The sequence below is a fragment of the Mustela nivalis genome (assembly GCF_964662115.1).
Source record: "Mustela nivalis genome assembly, chromosome: 8".
Classification (NCBI taxonomy): domain Eukaryota; kingdom Metazoa; phylum Chordata; class Mammalia; order Carnivora; family Mustelidae; genus Mustela; species Mustela nivalis.
Window position 1 is genome coordinate 62,458,391 of NC_139027.1, and position 20,292 is coordinate 62,478,682.

The window sequence follows — 20,292 nt, forward strand, 5'->3', positions numbered from 1 at the left end:
TGCTTTTACCTGGAGAGTCCTTCTTTTTCTTCCCTTTTTTGACAAAAGGAGAAATTATAACTAGAGAGGAGGGAGAATAAGACCCCTTGTAGTATATGTTGACATTTTTTAGGAATAAGAGCATTGTTTCTAGAACACCCTCACCATACCCTAGAAATGTGACTCGTACATGACTCCTGGTTTTATGGGCTTCAGCCAGCTCTTTAGCAGTCTTAGGTAAATCAATACTCACTGAAATTTTCAATACACACATGAAAATTTTCTGGGTGGTATTAAAAATTGACCAGTGGGCTTACTACCACACCTCCTGGGCCTGACCAGAGGGTACGTCTGTGTCATCAAAACACAGCTGGGAAAAATGCTTTAGTCAGTCCTAAGCCACCCCTGCTCCCTTTTAATTCATTCATCAGACAAGTAGTTCTTGGTATCATCCCCTCTGCCCATTCCCTTCTATCCCTGGATCTTCTATTCCTTTCTATCCCTGGATCTTCCATTCCCTTTGTTTTCTCCCACGCTGTCGGAGTATTAAATATATATATACTTTAATAGGCCCATAGAAAATAAAACCACATCAGATTTGTTTTGGGCAGGAGGGGTCAGTCTGAATATCAGAGTAGGGCTCAGTCCTCTACCTCACACTTCCTCCCACTCCAGGGATTGCATTTCATCTTCTAAACACCCAGCTAAGGAGAACAGAGGCTAATTTAGGAGCCTCTTTATGCCTGTACATATTCAGCCAGAGGGGTCACTGTTGATTGATGCAAGACACTCTGTCCTCCAAGAGCTTGCCAAGTCCCTGCTGGTCCAGAGAGGAGCAACCAACAGTAACTCACCCTTTAGTGCCTGTGCGTTTCTGTGCCTCTAGCTAGAAACCGTCAATAAAAACCAGAGGCAACTTCTGTTGCCTTAGATCACTAATAAACGCCTCACACCACCACCTCAGAGCCCTTTCACAAAAAATGTATTTCTCTACAGATAGATGCCAAGCCCCAGCAGCCAATTACTACAGAAATGCCTCAAAGGCTTGAAGGAGGAGGCAGGGAGAGAGAAGGGGCTCTTTTCAAAGATAAGAGTTATATGCTTCCTCCTAATAAAAATTGCTCCCTTTTGTGGAAGGCTTCCGCTAAGCCAGCCACTGGGAGATGGTTTAACCTACATTATTTCATTCATTTCCTACAATTTTGAGACTCCGAAAGCTCCAGCCCATTTTACAGATGAGGACATGAAGGCTTGCGGGGTTTAAGCAGCTTCTGCTTTCTGCTTCTCCACTTCCCTTCCCCACCTAAGTAGGCTTGTGGGTGTGCGTTAAAAGCAGCTGGGGAATGCCCAGATGCCAGGCAATTCTGGTTGAGGTCCAGGCTTCAGAACATGGCCACTCCTTCCCTTAAAAAAGGAAAAAGGCTCAATGATTTATTTAGTCCACAGACTGCCAGAAACAGACTCCATTGTATTCTGTCCATCATCTAGATGTTGTCAACACTTCCAGGGCCTTCCACTTTATTGGTGAGTGTGGAACATTCTGGCGAATTTCTCTGGTACCACAAAGCACTGGGCACCCACTCTGTATGTGACACTATGATAGGTTCTGCATAGGTTTAAGGGAGTGGAGTGTTAACTTAAGGTGGGGGGGGGCGGCATAGTCACAGTCTCCTACAACTATTCTCAATCATGAAACATAAAAACAAAAACACAAAACAAAACAGAACAAAACAAAACAAAAAAACAGCCTCTGGGTTAAATGCTAGGGACGAAGGGAACAAATACGCCTGGACCATAGATTTTATCATTTCTTTTCATCCTTCCTTTGTTCTATCTCTGCTTTCTAAAGGATTTAATTGTCTCTCTTTATACATACAAGTCTTAGGCAGATTACATGACAGGATGAAGTACCTGCTTTGACCAAAAATCCAGAAAAGTTAAAATAGCCACCTCCTGGAGAGATCATGCAGCTGGACACAGGTTCTGGCCTGACAGGTTAGAGCTGTCCGTGTCTCACTGCATCATGCTTCTCTCCTGCTGGAACTGAACCACAGGCTGTCATGAACTTTTGACTTTTTCTCAACCCTCCCCAAAAACCCACAACACATGAACATTAAATACCCGAGATAATTGCTTATCTGTAATATCTGTGGCATGAAGAACCCGAGGGATGCTGCCTTCGATCCCTCCAAACTGAGCTGTTCTGCAACGTTTCTGTGAAGGGAAGGGGCAGACATAAGTTGTCTCCTCTTTGCAAGAGAGCGGAAGAGCCTCTGCATATGGTAGATCCAGGCCTGATTTTGGGATGAGGATCACCACCCGCTCCTGGCATGGAGAAAAATGACCTACTATTTTGAAGGTAATACTGCTAAGGAGGATAATATCTTGTACTTCTGCAGTGCTTCCCCATTTCTCAAGCACGCGCACAGCCTGGTTTCCTTGGCTCTACACACCAAACTTCGCATTGCTATAAACATTTTAGTATTTTTCACAATGATAATACATCCCTGTATTTCACTTGATTACCACAATCAGGAATAGAAATATTGCTGTGCCCAGTTTACTAAAACAGAAACTGAGGGTTATAAAGCTAGAATTTAAGCCCACATCATTCTTGGCAAAATCCAGCTCTTCAATAGTCTTCATTCGGTGCATGGGGAAACTGAGGTTTTTCATTAGGGAATCACAGGAGAACTAGATCACATGTGCCTAATCAGCCACGTGCCCCGACCTCACGGACAGGAGTCACAGCGTCAAGTATGGGCCACTGCCAACGAAACCTTGCCCAGAGCCTTCGTGCGGACTGCAAATCCAGTCTACTTCCAAAAGCCAGGCTCTAAGAGAGGGGTTTCTGTTGACACTTTCTCTGTATGTTTTGTTATGCTTGTTTTTGTTGGCCTAGAGAACCAGCAGCCAGGGACAGCAGGATGACTTTGAGCCAAGGGGCGGTCTGTTCACACCCTAGGGACAGGAGTGTTTCGCTAAGTTGCTGCTGCTTGAAAGGACAGCCGCCACGCCGTCTTGCTCTCTCCCGGTTTTGTTATCCCTGAGATAATAAATAAAGGCTCATTCTGTTGTGTCCAAAAGACCCTTTTCAGGAGATCTGCTCTTGCTGGAAGTCTCCCGAGCCTCCTCACCTGATTACAGTCAGATGCTGGGCATTTCAAATTAAATTAGAACAAATAACAAAAATGAAAGGAGAGTGGGAAGGAGGAGGCACAAACCAACAAAATTGTATTCATGTAAAGTAGCCAAAGAGGAAAATGGAGCCTGAAAAACTCAACCGATATTGGCAGAGATTGACGTCTGCTGGCTCATCTGAGGCTTAAAAGAGCCACAAGTGAGAATTTGTAGGGATGGCAACCCCAGATCAGTTTGTACAGAATATTCTGATGTAGATATGCGCAGGAGAAACAGGAAGATGTTTTAAATCTAGACCTGAATTTCTATGGCTCTCAGAATACGATATGATCTCTATTTGCTTACACAATGGTGTATGCAACATACAAGGTACCGATCTTGGAAGGTGGTAAGAATATTTGTTCCATTGTGCCTCTCTTTCCTCTACCAAGTCCTGCCAAGGACGAAGTGTCATTTGAGCTCAAAATTCTGCTCAAGAGGTGCCCAGAGAGACCCACTAGACTGTGGATGCATGGGAAGGCAGATGAATTAGTGTAGTGCCTGTTCCCAATATGCTCCAATGTCAGTAAGATAGTTTAAAATCACATGGGGCGCCCGGATGCCTCAGTCGGTTAAGCGACTGCCTTGGGCTCAGGTCATGATCTCAGAGTCCTGAGATGGAGTCCCATGTCAGGCTCCTTCCTCAGCAGGGAGCCCGCGTATCACTCTCCCTCTGCCTGCTGCTCCCCCTGCTTGTGCTCACTCTTTCTCTCTCAAATAAATAAAATCCTTAAAAAAAAAAAAAAAAAGTTCTTTAAAATCACATGGAAGGATTCAGAGACCAAGAGTACAGTGTGTCCATTACCAGAGTGATTTAAAACAGAATCCTTATAGTTCCATTAAAAACAACTCGGAACCAAGGAGGCTAACAAAGCCTCAGAGGCACTTTGGCCTCCTTGATACCACTTCACCTAAGCTACACCTTCATCAGAGTCACCTGATTTGTGGCTGTCACCTATTTCAGCTTCCCTAAATATTGCTGGATCCTAGAACAGCATCAAGACATTTGATAAGACAATCTAACTTCACCATCCAGATGCTGAAAGGACATTTACATTTAATGTGCTTTTTCAATCCTATTAGCCCAAGTAATATATTGTACAGTAAAATATATTGTCTTATTCCAGTACTTTCATCATGAAGAAACAACGAGCACCCAGAAACATAATTCATATTATATTGTCTGTCACTAGAGGAGGGCTCTTCAACAAACTCAATCTCAATTTGGGTAAAATAAGCTATCTGATGCTAGAGAGTTCACTTATCTTATGCCAAAACTAGTTGCATCCACATATAAAAGGCCATTATTAACTAAGCAAAGGGGTTCAAGAGAACAGAACAGAGGGGTACCTTCGAAGAGACATTCGTGCACATAGCATTAAAAACACGGTCTGGTCATGCGGCTGTCCCCACGAGTCACTCTTCACTTTGATTTCCACTAGCCAGGCAGAAGCAAAACTTCTCTGAAGGAGCTGGTGCTACTGGGTGTTACCTCAAAAGTGTGACAATTCCTTATTAAAAAAAAAAAAAATAGGCATTCGGGAGTGATCAGTGAAAATGTCTCTTAAGGCCATTTATTTTTAGCTGAGCGTTGTTGTGACTGTTTCCATGGTTAAACCATGAACATGTTTTCTGCACAAGCCCGGTCAGCTAGTGGCCTTAATTAACTTCCAAATGGAGAATGCTGTGGTTTACCACTTATTAAATATCCACCACACCAAGTTACAATTTCACCCTTCCACACCTCACTTAGTCAAGACACCTCAGAAAACCCATGCTGAATAACTGGTGATTTAAAAATAGGTACCACGTGTAATTATCAGACTGAACACACAGGCTGCGAGGAAAGTTTACTAAAAGCTGGGCAGCTTTCATTTCCAGATTGAATGATACAATTTGTAAATGGAGGCAACAGGGTAAGTCACTCAGAAAGAATAGAACAAGCTGTTCTTACTCACCCAAAGGACTTTACCACATATTTATGAAGGGTTTGTTCTGCATTCCAGATAGTGAATGTTTTCTCAGATTCCTCATGTCTACGAAGAGCAGGAGGTGGTAAATGGAGTCCAGGATATGGTGAAGAAGGAAGAGGACACTCTTGGCATCACGATTTTGAAACGCCCCCTAGAGAAGGAAGAGTGCGAAATTACTCATTGAGCTAATCTACTCTTAATACAACATCCAAGTAGACTCACCAGGCTCATTTCACCAACCATTTTATTCATGAGGGAGATGATGCAGTTTGAGATTCAATCGAGATAGAATTAGTTTTTGTGATTAGCTAGGTGAGTGGTTAAAGTATAATAATAATGATATCATTATTCCTTCTCTCCTCTCTCTCATTCAATATTCTGAGACACATTCATACACACAGATGCACACACGCACACACCCAGACACACACACACACGCGCGCGCGCGCACGTGTGCGCACGAGCCCAGATCTGTTTGGATTTGGCTTGTGAATCTTCAACTAGTGTTGTCTGCATTTCAAGTTGTGTACTCCCAGGGGAAAAAAAAAAAAGTGAATTCACCTCTCATTGAAATTCCACTGTGTATAAAATGGACTTGGAATTTGAAGGAAGGGAAAAAAAAATCCTTCTACAAAGAGAACATGTGAAAAGGCCAAGGGAGAGCATAACTGAAAAAAATATATAAAAATGCAAATTTTCCTAAACTCCAGCTTTGGATGGACTGAAGCATAAGTGAGAACTTCAACAAAGCAATAGAAAAAGATGACAGCTCAGAGTTTCAGAAATTTAAGACAGCAGCAGGATTAGACACTTTGGGTTGTCTTCGCACACATTTCTTATGGGAGTTAATTCCATTTGACATGCAAGACCAAAGCAAGATTACAGAGGCATAGCCCCATGGCGAGGTGTATGCTGTAGCTAAAAGCTGGGATTTGAATAATTGTGCAGGCTTACTCCAAGAATCAGGCGAGAACAGAATGAATGGATTATTACAAGGAACTTTGTACATTTTTAACTGCTGGACTTAATAAAATACCCTCTATGTGAGAGTAATGTTATGGTCGTCTGCACTCTAGCTGAAGTTTATGGTAGGATCCATCAAAAATGAAGAAAAACAGAAGCTGTTTAAAAAAAAAAAAGAAAGAAAGAAAGAAAGAAAAGAAAAGAATCTGTAATGAATGACTAGGCTGGGTTGTGCCCACATGATTTACAGAGGAACAACACGTTTGGAAAACTTGAGATCAACACATTTAAGCCCACACCCCCCAACCCCCAAAGGTAGAGGGAATTCATTTCCTGTGCAAAAAAAAGTTGGAGGAAAAGTGGAGAGTAGAGTTCAGGGAAAGTGGGCCACAAAAGGTGGATTTTAACTTCCCTATTTCAGCTCGTTAGGGAGGTCATTTGTTACCGAGAAAAATTACTAACCCACACATCATTTTATATATGTGTATAAATGTGACCTCTTTCGTTGGAATCTGTGGAAGCACTTGTCTGTAAAAGGCAGAAAGAGTAACAGTTCTAAAGACTTCTCACTGCTTAATTAACTGTCCAGTGAGAATTATTAAAATTCTCTATATAATTCTTATTTAGCTCTCATTAAAGTGAAAGATACAAATGCCGGACAATGCAAGGTTCAGAGAAGCTTTAAGAAAGGGGAGTTCGTCTTCTAAGAGCAGAGAATTACGAAAAGCTGCCCATTAGCAGTAGCCAACTAGACCTTTCATTTTAAAAGTCACTGATTCAGATCGGAAATGATTTGATTTGATTCTCTCCCTTACAAGAGTCTTCATCTCCTCTCTTCGGGAAGCCCACTTCTGACCCTCCAGGATCCCTGACCAGCCCAGTGGGGAGAGAAGTCAACCCCAGAAGAGGAGGAACTGCTCTGGGGCCGCCGCACTGGGGCAGTGCGCCCTCTGCTGGGAAGCCGGTCTGCAGTCCCGCTTGGGAAAATCCCCCAAAGAGCCTGTCCCCTGGAAAGCAGAAGAGATGCTTATCTCCAGAAGGGACCCCTCGAAGACGAGCGGCGTCTCTTTCTCATCGCTGCAGGAGAAGATGAGAGAAGGGACAGAAGAGGGGCTGAGTGCTCGATTTAACCAGAACTCCAATGCGGCTCTCCTCACAAAACCTGTCTGCCTACTTCCACCTGCTATACAAAATGGCAGCAGGAATGATGAACACATTACAAATTTGTAGAGCCTAAAATTAAACTCCACCTCATTTATTTCATATTTCAGCATGCTGGGGATGGATGGCATTACAGGCACACATCTTTCCTGATAAGCTCTGTGGTTTCCTTCTTGGCAAAGGGATTTGTGCTCTGTGTGGATGCACTCGGTCTTCTCGAAGCCCCAGTTCTGTGTCGTATATACAGCTAGGAAAGAGGAAGCATGCTACAGCGATCTGCAGAAGAAAGTTGTCGAGAATTGTAGCCCTGGGAGGAAAGCAAATGGATATGTTCCCAAAGGAAGATAAAGAGCTCGTCTCTCCTCCTTTGTCTCTGTGCATCATTTAGATCTTTGCTACTAAGAGTGGTTCATGGACCAGCAGCTTCAGAATCGCCTGGGAGCCCGTTGGAAAGGCAGGGGTCCAGGTCCCACCTGGACCTACTGACTCAGAGTCTGCATTTTAACAAGATTCAACAGAAATTAATAATTCGCAGTGATTCAGAAGTACACTGAACTTTTGTGACGCACACTGTAAACAGTGGAAGAGCTAAGTCACAAGCAAAACTAGAGCACTGATCTTTACAAGTGGAAGGGAAACCTAGATTCCACTTGCCTCCTCGGATAAGGAAACCAAGGCTCAGAGAAGAACACAGTTCCTCACATATCTGGGAAGGAAGCTTTATATATGTCTGAATTTGGTCTGCTAGGAAAAGCTGGAACACATGAGCTATCACAGGCTTTGGCCGTCGGTCTCATCACACACTACAAAACCAACAGAATGTGGCACCGGCACCACATTGCTACAGGGGCTCATTCTCATGTGGGAGGGAACTTGCTTCTTCTAATCAGCTCTGCACTACTGAAATGACTTGTCGAAATTCTTCAAGAATTGACATAGAAATGAGATTCTGATATTCCTTCTATTCACATAATGATTGATGAAACACATGGGAAAATAAATTGAATTATGTTATAATCTCCTAGGGAAACATAATTAAGTTGTAAAGCATTCCCATGGAATCCTAAAAGCCTTCTATCATGTAGACAGTGACTTCTACTACATGATCAATAATTATATTAATTAAAGATAATTATTTGATAAGATGGTGTGACTTTGGGGCTCCACTTATTCTTGATCTGATGTATTGATCAAATAGTGAAGACTTGGTTGGAACCAGAGCTAGATATAGAGAATTCTTTGGGGGCTCCAAAAAGCTCTATATTTATGCTAAATGGTACTAATTTGAAATTCCTGACCAGTAATTTCATGCTTATTCACGCAATCCAATGGGTAATATGGGCACAAGACCAACAGAACATTCTATTCACTATTCTTAATTCCATACGAACTAAAAGCAAGTGATCATCAGCTAGTAACAGATAACATATGAAACACAAAATCCACTATTCCTCAAACTTTCAGAATTCCAGAACATCCAAAGCATTCTTTGTCTGTGTGTCTGTAAGACTCTTGAGTACGTTCATGGCAACTCTGGGGCAGTGAGCTAAAAGAAATTGAGCTCAAGTTAACAATGCTCAGAAAGTTGCTGTGAGCATGGACCCTTAAACATTCACTAACTTGGGCACTTGGGTGGCTCAGTGGTTTGGAGCCTCTGCCTTCAGCTCAGGTCATGATCCTGGGGTCCTGGGATTGAGCCCCACATCGGGCTCTCTGCTCAGCAGGGAGCCTGCTTCCTCCTCTCTCTCTGCCTGCCTCTCTGCCTACTTGTGATTGCTTACCTTCCTCTCTCTCTGTCTCCGTGCCTCTCTGCCTACTTGTGATCTCTATCAAATGGATAAATAAAATCTTAAAAAAAAAATTCACAAACTTTCTCTGCAAACATCTCATTGTGGAGAACAGCCCTGGAATGCATATCTGGTAGTACACACTTTAAGCACAGGCAGAAACTGGGACTTCTAGTTGATTCTCTGAGCTTTCCAGACATACCCTTGATGGCTAGGTACCTACTCACCTTCATAAAAGAATCAGGGATCATCCACAAAGTCAAGTGAGACAGAAATGTAAATTCTAAGTAACAGTATAAAGAATCATATCAAAAACACTCCAGATTTGGAAATTTTTTCAAAGGCAACCACCGTTATATGTTATTAACTTGCCAGAATTTTCTACATTATTCAAGATAGAGTGTTGGGTTGTTTAAATATTAAGGGATAATGTAGTTGAAAGAATCACAATTAAGGTATTAGGAATAAAATCAATACCATTACACATTATTTCATCAGAATTTCCTTAAATTATTTGTGAAAGATCTTGCTGATGGGATGCTCACTGTATGAGAAGCTGTAGATTTTTCTCTCAATGAGGTAGAAAATTCAGTATTCAAGAATCAAGACTCAGGAGCCAATGCCACCTGGTTTGAATCTTGGATCTGCCACTTACACCACTGGTGGCTTCAACACGTAAAACTTCTGTCTATGGCTCAGTTTCTACATCCGGAAGATAGGGATAGTAGTAATACATACTTAATGGAGATGAAAAAAATTAGTGACTTAATAAGCTTAAGGCAAGTGCAAAATTCGCGAGATGTACTAAGCACTCGATTTATAGTGGCTATTATCAGCATTGCCTTGATAATTGTGTAGGTTGACTTATTCATGGTCATCATACAATTTATTAAAAAACGTTCTTTAAACCCCTCCCTTCACAGTATCTGAAAGCCAACTTTTAGTCTCTAGCTTAAAATCTACTTTCTTAATAATTATTTTAAAAAAAAGAAGAAGGTATTCTTGGGGACTTGAAAACACAAACTTATTTATGTTACAATATGACCACAACTCATGTGTGTGTGTGCGCACACACACAGACATAGAACAGTAACACCTCACAGCCCAATGCCAGAAGTTCCCCCACAGGGGATTTGCTATAAAGGAAGCTAAATGTGACCCAATATTCTAGTGAGAGATCTTACCATTCAGAGCAGAATAACCTGAGAACAAAATAATGCAGAAAGCAGCCCTGAGATTCCTTTGTCTTTCCTCCGGTAAAATCAATTCTGTTATTATCCACAGTTGGGTACAGAAGGGCATACGAACAGCGTGGCTTCAGCCAGCAATACCTCTCAGAGAGTGGGTTGCATCGGTAATATTCCACACCTTGATTTACTCAGCATTGTCAAGAGAGAAAAGGGGAGATCCATCTTAGGTAGGAAAATTTATTCTAAGGAAGCATGAAGACACTAGGAAAGACAAGAGAGAAGAAAAACCAGAGCAAATTCATATAGAATCAAATATGCTCAGCCTCAAACATAGAGTCCAATGAGCAATATTGCCAAGATGAGTATCTTCCTCTCTGCTCTCTTAGAGGGAGACTGTTTAGCCGTATTTCCTATTCGTGGGCGGGAAATGGACCACGTATATGATGCTGCACGTCAGAGCGAAATAGAAAATGCTTTCTGAAGAAAGTAAGCAGACGCGAGAATGTGGCATTGTGGGCCCCATCAAATAGACCAGCAATGACTGGAAGCAAGAAAATGACTTGGTCTTTCTTAAAACGATAACAATTAGGCAATTGAGCTAACTAATAGGATCTGAGAAGATATAAATAAAGTTTTGGGTTTGTTTTTTTTTTTTATTACCAAAGGGAGCGAGGAGACAAATTTCAGCCTGAATGGAAGAAGGTAAATGATTCTTCCCCAAAAGCAGAGTCAAGATTTTTCAAATGCGCTTCCCTTTAAAAGAGAGAGAAGTAAAATATATGAAGCAAGATGACATAATGTGCTGTTGCCTAAATGTAGGCAATGATGGTCTCCTATTCTACCGACCAAGTTGTGAGTAATTGAATGCAAGATAAAGCAAAAATATAGAAAGGGCCACTCAGTAACAGAAGCATAAAAATGCAGTGTGTGTAACAGTCGCGAGAAGGGTACGGTTGTGTAGAACTGATTAATACAGAGAGCGGTGAACAGAACAGAGTGGATTTGCAGAGATTAGGATGTAGCAAGCTTTGTCCAGAAGACTGTATAAAGTTCTTATTGCTCTTGAATCTGAAATAAGGTAAAAAACCTACCTCCCATCACAAAAGACCCCCTGTGAGCTTTTGGTATATCTTAGTCAAGCAACTTATCTTCTCCCATAAGCCATTTAAAAGATATAATTTAAAATCATATTTGTATTCTCCTAGGCAAATCATTCCCTGTAGCCTCCCTCCTTTTGGGAGGGCGTAGGGGGAGGAAGCACATGGTACTGTATTTTTGGTGTTACAACATGACAGAGACCTTAAAGAGAATAAAGCAATTTCATCCATAACAGCTGAACTCTGGGAAAGCACAGAGCTTCGTAAAGCCTAAAGGACAGCTTTCAAGCTGAGCAAGAACAAGAGTCAGAGATGTGAAATTGCCAGGTGGGCAGCAAGGACTTCGGCATTTGTGTCTCCAAACTCTGAGGACTCCATCCCAGAGGTTATTCCACTGTTAAGGGCATTGCCGCTTCTCCAGGTTCCAGGCAACAGAAGGTAAGTTTTTGAAGAAGTGAAAGAAAAAAAAAAAAAAAATCCAGCCTACAGAGTACTGAAGAATCCCAAACCAAACGTTTTGAGAAACACTGCAGTCCAGGCAACAATTGCCCATCACGCACGCGTGGGCGCAAGGGAGCACTTCAATCTGTGGGCTCCTCTTGGGCAACAGCGAGGTAACACCACAGACCATTATTGAAGAGGCAATGACAGGTGTAGCCCTTTGCGGCCCTGAGAGCTGCGGAGCTGAGGGGCGGTGGTCCCTCCTTTGTTTTAACCGGAGAGTTCTGAGCCCACTTCTCTTGGCAGTCCTCGAACTCTTTCTGTGGACACTCTGAAGCTCTTGATGTCAGGGGAGGTGTTTGTGTCTCTAGTGATGAACAGGAGGGGGAAAAAATAGTTCTTTGACCTTTACCAAGGTAGACATCTATGCGGGGATTCGGAAACAGAAGGTACAGGGGCAGAAAGAAGCCAAAGGCCTCCTGCAGCTGTGTTCATAGATCACTCTCACCCGGTACTCCTGGGAGCAAATGATGACTAATAAGGCAGGAACGGGAGAAAAAAATAAATAAAAGACAGAGGATCTGGTATTTTTAGGAATGCAAATGCAACTCAGAATCAGGCAACCTTAGCCAACGACCATTCTCAAACCTCTCACTTGTTGCAAAAGGGAAGAAGGAAAGGTTTGCAAGCAATGCTCCATCCGGCAAGGTTTGCAAGCAATGCTCCATCCGGCATCAGCTCAGAAGCCGAGGGAGTTGCTGGGGCCTGTGGGAAAAATCACCACGTACCTCTGGGAGCCACAGGCCTGTCTGCTGCTTTCTTTCATTTTGACTTCCTTGGTGCGCTTTTCCCCGTGGCTTTTAGGGAAATTTATAAAAGAAGAAGAAGAAGGAGAAGAAAAAAAGACACACAGATACTGACATACACACACGTGTGCATGTTTATTATGTTCTTTTCTATAAATGGAAATAGAGACAAAAGGAGGAAAGTCTATTTTGCAGTTCAGTTTTCCGGCCTCGGTTCTGGCTCACCAATGAATCTTCTTATATACAAAGCTGACTGGAGGGAGGGGGGGATTGAATAACAAATTTATGTGATACAATCACATCATTTACAATCACATAATGGACCATATCCCAATTTTCAAAAGGCATAAAGTATCCTCATTAATACGATAAGTGCAGCAGTCAAATCAGCACTGTGATTTTATCAGGGTTTTTGACTGTACATGAATTAGAATGTAAAATGCATACAGAATTTTTAATGGGAAGGCTTTAACATTCCCTGAATGTATTTCTTACTGTCATTTGCATCACATTAAAGTGAAATTCTACATAAAAGGATAAAGAGAATATGTCCTAAATTACAGTTTTTCCATAGTTGTCATGTCCACACATAGAAAAATCTGATTCATAAGCTTCAACATGATCCTAAATCTGAAAAGGCTGCACCAAGTCCCTATTTGTTTGCGGGTTTTATGCAGCTGTCGGGACTGGGTAGAGCTCTGTAAGGTCAGATTGTCAGGACAAAGCTAATAAAGACCATGGGGGTTCGGGGGGAGGCGGGCAGAGAGAGGATGATCGTATTCACTGTCTCTTACTCTAGTATGTTACTAATACGGTGACCGCGTTTGTCATTCCATTCCAGGCCACCTACAAAGTCACTCATGTTCCTTAGAAGTATTTTGTTGCATCACAGAAAGCCTCTGTCTTCCGTCTGATTCCCCTGAATAGAGTTTATGGACCTAGATGGAACGCAGTGTAGGTGCAACTTTACATATTCCGCCCTGAGTGAGTTATGTCTATACCTCTATGTACACAGCATATAACATGAACGCTAACTTCATACGAAACCTGGGCGTGTCCGCTTGTGCTGAAATATGACCCAGATGCCAGAAGTTAGTCTCAAGCTAATGGCAGTTGGGAGAGTGTGCTCGGTGGCTTCTACACATGGAGGCAAAAAAAAGAAAAGAAAAGGAAAAAGCAACCTGTCATTTCTTATTAACCTCACGTCACACACAGAGAAGTCAATGATTGGTACATAACAAGTGATGCAGAATCTTAGAAACTTGAGAAAGAGTGTTTGAATTCCTTGAAGAGGCCAAGTTATCACCTGCCCGGCTAGGACAACAGACTAGGACAGGTGAGTACCTGCTGCCACATCCTGACCACCTGCCGGGGCCAGGCACACCTGTTCCACGTGTAGGTGTAGGAATTCACACTTGCAATGACAGCTCTGCTACCATTATAGAGTCTGAGGACAGGATGCTACCGGTCACCCAACAGAAAGACATGCAGGGAACTTGAGGTGAAATAGTTGGAACTCACAACAAATCCCGCAAGTGCTTTTTGCTCCTAGCAAAAAAGCATTTTATGCATGCACGGGGCTCCAGCCCACATGGAACAAATGGCTTTCAGGATGGCCAATCTACCCATTTTAATTGTTTTATCTTTAATATTTTGTTCAATCGCTTTATCTTTGATCAAGATCGAAGGCTGCATAGAATAGTGTTTGGCACTGATGACCCCATGTTGCAGTTAATTCCGGTTCCTCCTCCTTCAATATATATAGATTATAGATTTTATATACATCATATACTATTGTTAGCAAAATGCATCAATGTCTTTCCATATCTAAAAACAGTTTTTTGTTGTTTGTTTAAAGATTTTTATTTAATTGCCAGAGGGAAAGAGTAAGGACACAAGCAGGGGGAGCAGCAGGCAGAGGGAGAAGCAGGCTCCTCTCTGAGCAAGGCGTCTGATGTGGGACTCGATCCCAGGACTCTGGGATCATGCCCTGAGGCAAAGGTAGACACTTAAGCAACTGAGCCGCCCAGGTATCCATTGAAACAGCTTTTAAAACATTTATAATGATGACAAATATTACCCTAGGCCCCTTTTTCTTTTCTCTTTCTTCTTTCTCCCTCCCCCCGCTTCCCTCCCATCTACCCATCCATCCATCCATCCATCCATCCATCCATCCATCATACTCCTTGCATTAACATGGGAATTAGAGTTTGGACCCCCAAGAGAGATATATTCAGGTATCTCGACCACTTTGAGCCATGATAAAATTATTCTTTGTGATACCTAAAATACTTCAAATGACAAGAAACCTGTGGAGGTGCCATTTACGTATTGATGGATCTTAAGACTTGAAGAAATTTCCTGGTAATACTATTATTCAATGTGATGATTTCTGTCCCCAAATGCATGCAAATTACCATCCTAGACTTCATAATGCCCTTTCAGTGGGCCGTTTACCTGTTGGAATCCTGGTCCTAGCTGTTCACTGGCTGGGAGAATATTAACAAGTCTCTTACCCTCTCTGAGGAACAGTTCGCTCATTTATAAAGTGGGATCAATGATAATAATTTACTGGCTCGTGGCTATGTGATAGGATGATGTACACCAGGTACCTAAAGTAGCTCCGGGCATGACGGAAAGAGTTCAGACCGTCCGATCTACCACATGTTTTACCTTATTTTTGCCAAAAGCTAGGGCATCCACACCTATTTTAAGGATCAAATTAATGCTATGAAATCTGATTATCATCCATGATGACTGTATAAATTCAATAAAATTTTCTTCGATAAAATTACTGACTCCCTTGGAGATATTAGTAAAATTCAGAAATTGAGAGAAGGATATTAGAGCAAAGAGAGACTATGTTCTCTTTTTTAGTGTTTGATCTGGTTTAATACAAGATGTGTATATTTAAGGTGTATAACATAATGATTTGATATGAAATTTGATAGTGAAGTGATGACTATGGTCAAGCTACTTAACATACATCTTCTCCACACATAGTTGTTTTTTGTGTGTGAGAGTAGCCAATTGTACTCTTAGCTTATTCCTTGTATTCAATTTTTTATTTCAATTATGGTCATCATGCTGTACATTAAGCACTATGTTCTTTATTACATATCGGGAATCAGAAAACAAACTCTATTTTAACATCTTCTATCACATCTTTTGTTTGTGTCATGATTTCATCTAAAACACGGTAACAAGTCTGTTTGACCTGGTATGTCTCTGAATTATAAAAAAGCAAGACATAAAGTTTTCTAGTTCTAACACATCTCCTAGCACACCTTTAGCAAAATACAAACACATTTTTTACCTAATATATACTATATATATATATATATATATATATAATATATAATATAGATATAAATATAAAGAATATATATATTCTTTTTGTGACCACAGGCCTGTGTAAATAGTAGCAAAGTAGATTACCATTTCCTCAAACTTGACATTTGTTGTATAACAGAAGGTTGTGTCCAAGGCATTGTTTCCTACTTCCAGGTAAAACCAAACTTGCAAAAATCTTACAAAAACTTACAAAAAAAACTTAAAAATCAAACTTACGCCACTGCCTCTTCCTTCCTTTAAAATACATGCTATTTGTTTTTACCTTGTTACCCATGCTTCATTCTTTTCACATTACCTGTTCATAAGAATGATTCTAGTATTTTACAGTATACAGAGGTGTTAAAATTATTGGCAAATAATTTTTAAAACTACCTGAACTTTTTACTTTGCATCCTCTTCTTTCCTCCTGCCAGCCCCTATGTAGGTGTAAATATTCAGTAAACATACAGGCCAGATGCACTACAGCCTCAAAGATTTTGTCTCAAAAAATGCCTGGGGACACCTGGGTGGCTCAGTTGGTTAAGCAGCTGCCTTCAGCTCAGGTCATGATCCCAGCGTCAGGCTCCTTGCTCAGCGGGGAGCCTGCTTGTCCCTCTGCCTCTGCCTGCCATTCTGTCTGCCTGTGCTCGCTCTCTCTCCCTCTCTCTCTGATAAATAAATAAAATCTTTAAAAAAAAAATGCCTGATTCCATTTAAATCACTGAGACATGATAGTTCAACTTACACTACTCATCATCTTTGTTTCACCTCTTGCTTTATTGGAAAGAATTGCTAAAGTGTAGTATTTGTAATATCTCTAACTAAATCTGCCAAATAAAGTGTCACTAATACTGCTTTCACTTTTCTTTTTTTTTAAGATTTTTTTTAAAATTTATTTGACAGACAGAAATCACAAGTAGGCAGAGAGGCAGGTAGAGAGAGAGGGAGAAGGCAGGCTCCCTGCTGAGCAGAGAGACCAATCATCAAGCAGAGGGCTTGATGGAGGGCTCGACCCCAGGACCCTGAGATCATGACCTGAGCTGAAGGCAGAGGCTTTAACCCACTGAGCCACTCAGGTGCCTCTGCTTTCGCTTTTCGTTGAGGCTTTGTTTACAAAAGATGAAGCAAGGAGACTGATCTAAGTCAGCTGTACAACTAATTTAACTAAACTTGGTTTGCATTTACTCCTTATAATTTAGGTGTTCAAGGTCAAACTTTTCCTCGTATTTATATAAGGAGAGAAAGTCATAGGTTTGATCTTGGTAGACATGAGGACTTACAGATTTCTGCTAAAGAACTTTAAAACAGAACAGAAACGTTAAAAATAAAAATGGCACAGTCGTTTCATTTATGTATAGCTTTATTTCAATCTCATTGTTTATAGAACATATTTGTATAATGATAAATAATTTGAGCCTCACCAGGTTCATCTATACTCAGAACTTTGATTTCTCTGACCATGCTTTTTAAAAATCGTCTGGGGGTACCTGGGTGGCTCAGTTGGTCAGGTGTCTGCCTTCAGCTCAAGTCATGATCCCAGGATCCTGGGATTGAGCCCCATGTGGGGCTCTCTGCTCAGTGGGGAGCCTGTTTCTCTCTCTCCCTCTGTTGCTCCCATGTTTGTGCTTCTGTGCTCGCTCTCTCTCCATCAAATAAATAAATAATCTTTAAAAAAATAAAATAAAAATGATCTGAACGGTCTCTGAAAAGCTTCCTAAATATATGTATCCACCTTTCTTTTCCAGGTGGTAACTTTTTTTTTTTTTCATTCTCTCCATCTACCAATCTATTAATCTTGACCTACTTTCCTTGGTTTACTGTAATGCTTCAGTTGCCCTTTGAGAAATTATTTTTCAGAAGAGGACTTTTTACCCCACACATTGCATTGTCTTTCTTCCCTTACACATCTGGTCTATTCTCCTTCTCTGTCCTTTGATACTTGACAGTCTATGCATTGTGATAGTAATTGGGCCCATCTATGATATGTCCATCAAAGACTAGGGAGCTAATACAGCCAGGGATGTCCTCTGAAGATTTATGAGCAAAGGTCAATTGTGGCTCACCCCTTGCCAGAAGGCTGGACCCACAACCCTTCCTCACCCAGCACATTCCAGAGGTACTCTGGGATGCCCCCAGGAGCAGGAAGCAAGAAATCAGGCTACATTCATTGCATTTATATAACCGTTTTTTTTTTTTTTTTCAAACTGCTCACATAATGTTTGCAGATGCTTTAATCGTTAAGAATTTATAGAAACCTTTGCAGATTTCACATGCCCTCCAAGCCCCGCACTCCATTCTACAGATGTGGAAATTTCCCCGAAGTATCCAAGCAACCTAGCGTTAAAGAGCTGCATTTAAGCAAAACCTCAAGTTTTCCTATTGTTCTACAACTTCCGTCTTTCTAGACTTTGCTGAAACCCTACAGCAATAAACTTCTACAGCCTGCTTATTCCGTCCACCAGTCCCCATTTCCAAATGTGAAAAAAGCCAGGGAAATTTGTCCTCTTTTGAATTCTCAGCTTCTCGGGTCATGAAACTGTCTTTCCCCTTATTGTAAGTGGATTTATGTTTTACTCAATTCCGTATCTTACCATCTATCTCATAGTTAAGGTACACCAGGAGGTACAATACCTTGAATGTATTTAAGTGAAAGTACAGTGTTTTCTTTCTTCCCCGCCCACAAGGGGATATATACAAGGAAACTATTGTTGTTACTTATTTTTATTCCTCCTACTTCCATCCAAGGACTTTCCCCACAGTCAAGTTGAAACATACATCAGGGCAAAACCGCTACATATTACCTTCTTCCCCTCAGTCCCTTCTTTGATCCCAGGCTCAGTGCACTGACACTGACAGGTGGATGGTCTCCTGGTGAGAATTCTCCTATCACGTTCATTTACATCCTCTTAATTGCGGTTGCTATTGTTTAGTCCGGTAACCTCCAGCGAGGGTGCGATTCACATGAACGCTGGGGAAGCACAACCATTCGATTAGTTCTGCAAAGTAGATTAAAATCTGCTGGCTAATTGGAGACTGTCCTTACTGCTGCCTCCCTTTCAGCTCTCCGTGGAACAAATGTCAGGTCTTCAAAGGAGGGCTCTTAGTTGGAACACGGAATGATTGACCGGACCCAATAGCATTCTTGGAGCATACCCGTGTCCAGGACACTGTCTGGGCACTGTGCCAACAAGTATGGCCAGTCTGGTCTCTGCCTGCAACCCACAACTAGCCTTTTGATGGGCAGCTTGCCTTCTTCCTCTTCATAAGAAGCGCATGCACACTGGAGAAACTCCAACTTGGTATGTGGCTAGGTCATTAGTATCCCAAATTGGTAGAAATTTCATTTTGAAATATAAGCACTAATAAAACTCCTTATGAAACAAGTTTGTCTAGTTTGGGGAGAAATGAGAATTAAGAATATGATAGTCTCACTTGATCCAAAGCATTATGTTTGACATAGCTTATTTTGTGTGCTGGTGTGCTGGCAAACACACTTTGATAACACTCACCTCTTGCACGATTGCAGGCAATGAAGTCCCGAAGTTTTCCTTGTCAACACGTCACCACCATGTATACATTAAACTGAAATATTTTAAGATATTTGTGGGGTTTTTTTCTTTTCTTTTCTTTTTTCTTTCTTTCTTTTTTTTTTTTTGAAGATTTCTTTATTTGACAAACTGAGACAGATCAAGAGAACACAAGCAGGGGGAGTGGGAGAGGGAGAAACAGGCTTCGTACTGAGCAGGGAGGGCATTGTGGAGCTTAATCCCAGGACCCTGGGATCATGACCTGAGCCGAAGGCAGACACATAATGACTAAGCCACCCAGACGCCCCTTAATTGTGTTTTATCCAAAGAAGATAGGATGATTTCATATCTACTCCAGTAATTCTAAGAAACTGCAGTAGGTCAAATTTCTTCACCTAATTTAAAATGCCGGTCCCATCACAGTTTCAAGTCTACCTCTTCTGCACATTTTCTGAATGTACCCTAAACTCCAACCACTAAAAACCAGGAACCCTTCCCAGATTCATTATACTTCTTTTAATGGCCAGGGGTCTTGATGTTGCTATTCTGGGGTTTGTTATACGAATTATGAATGCACATAGGAAGAAGTGCTTAGGTTGACCTGAGCAATCAACATCGGGAACTGATCTAAACACCTGCTGGTTGCTTTACATCATCCCAACAGACTTGTGGGAAGGATCCTCATATACCTGTTTATTGACAGGTTGGGGCTCTGGAAGTTTGAGTGAACTGTGTGAGGTGACATGGTCAGGAAGTAACAAAGCATTGAATCAAAATCCAGTTCTATGTGACTCCACATCTACTTCTTCCCTACTTCATCAGAGAGGTGTTCCCTAAGAAGACAGAAATCCTGAG

The 20,292-nt window shown here is 41.5% G+C and overlaps 1 protein-coding gene across 1 annotated transcript in view; it reads right to left on the reverse strand.

Annotated features, from left to right (window-relative positions):
* LOC309871387 (uncharacterized protein) overlaps window positions 1-20,292 on the reverse strand; it is a 574,873-nt gene that overhangs the window by 24,911 nt on the left and 529,670 nt on the right. The window contains exon 9 of the mRNA XM_082744364.1: window positions 5,118-5,283. Coding sequence (XP_082600490.1) covers window positions 5,128-5,283 — 156 coding nt within the window. The 3' untranslated portion in view covers window positions 5,118-5,127. The remainder of the gene's footprint in view (window positions 1-5,117; window positions 5,284-20,292) is intronic.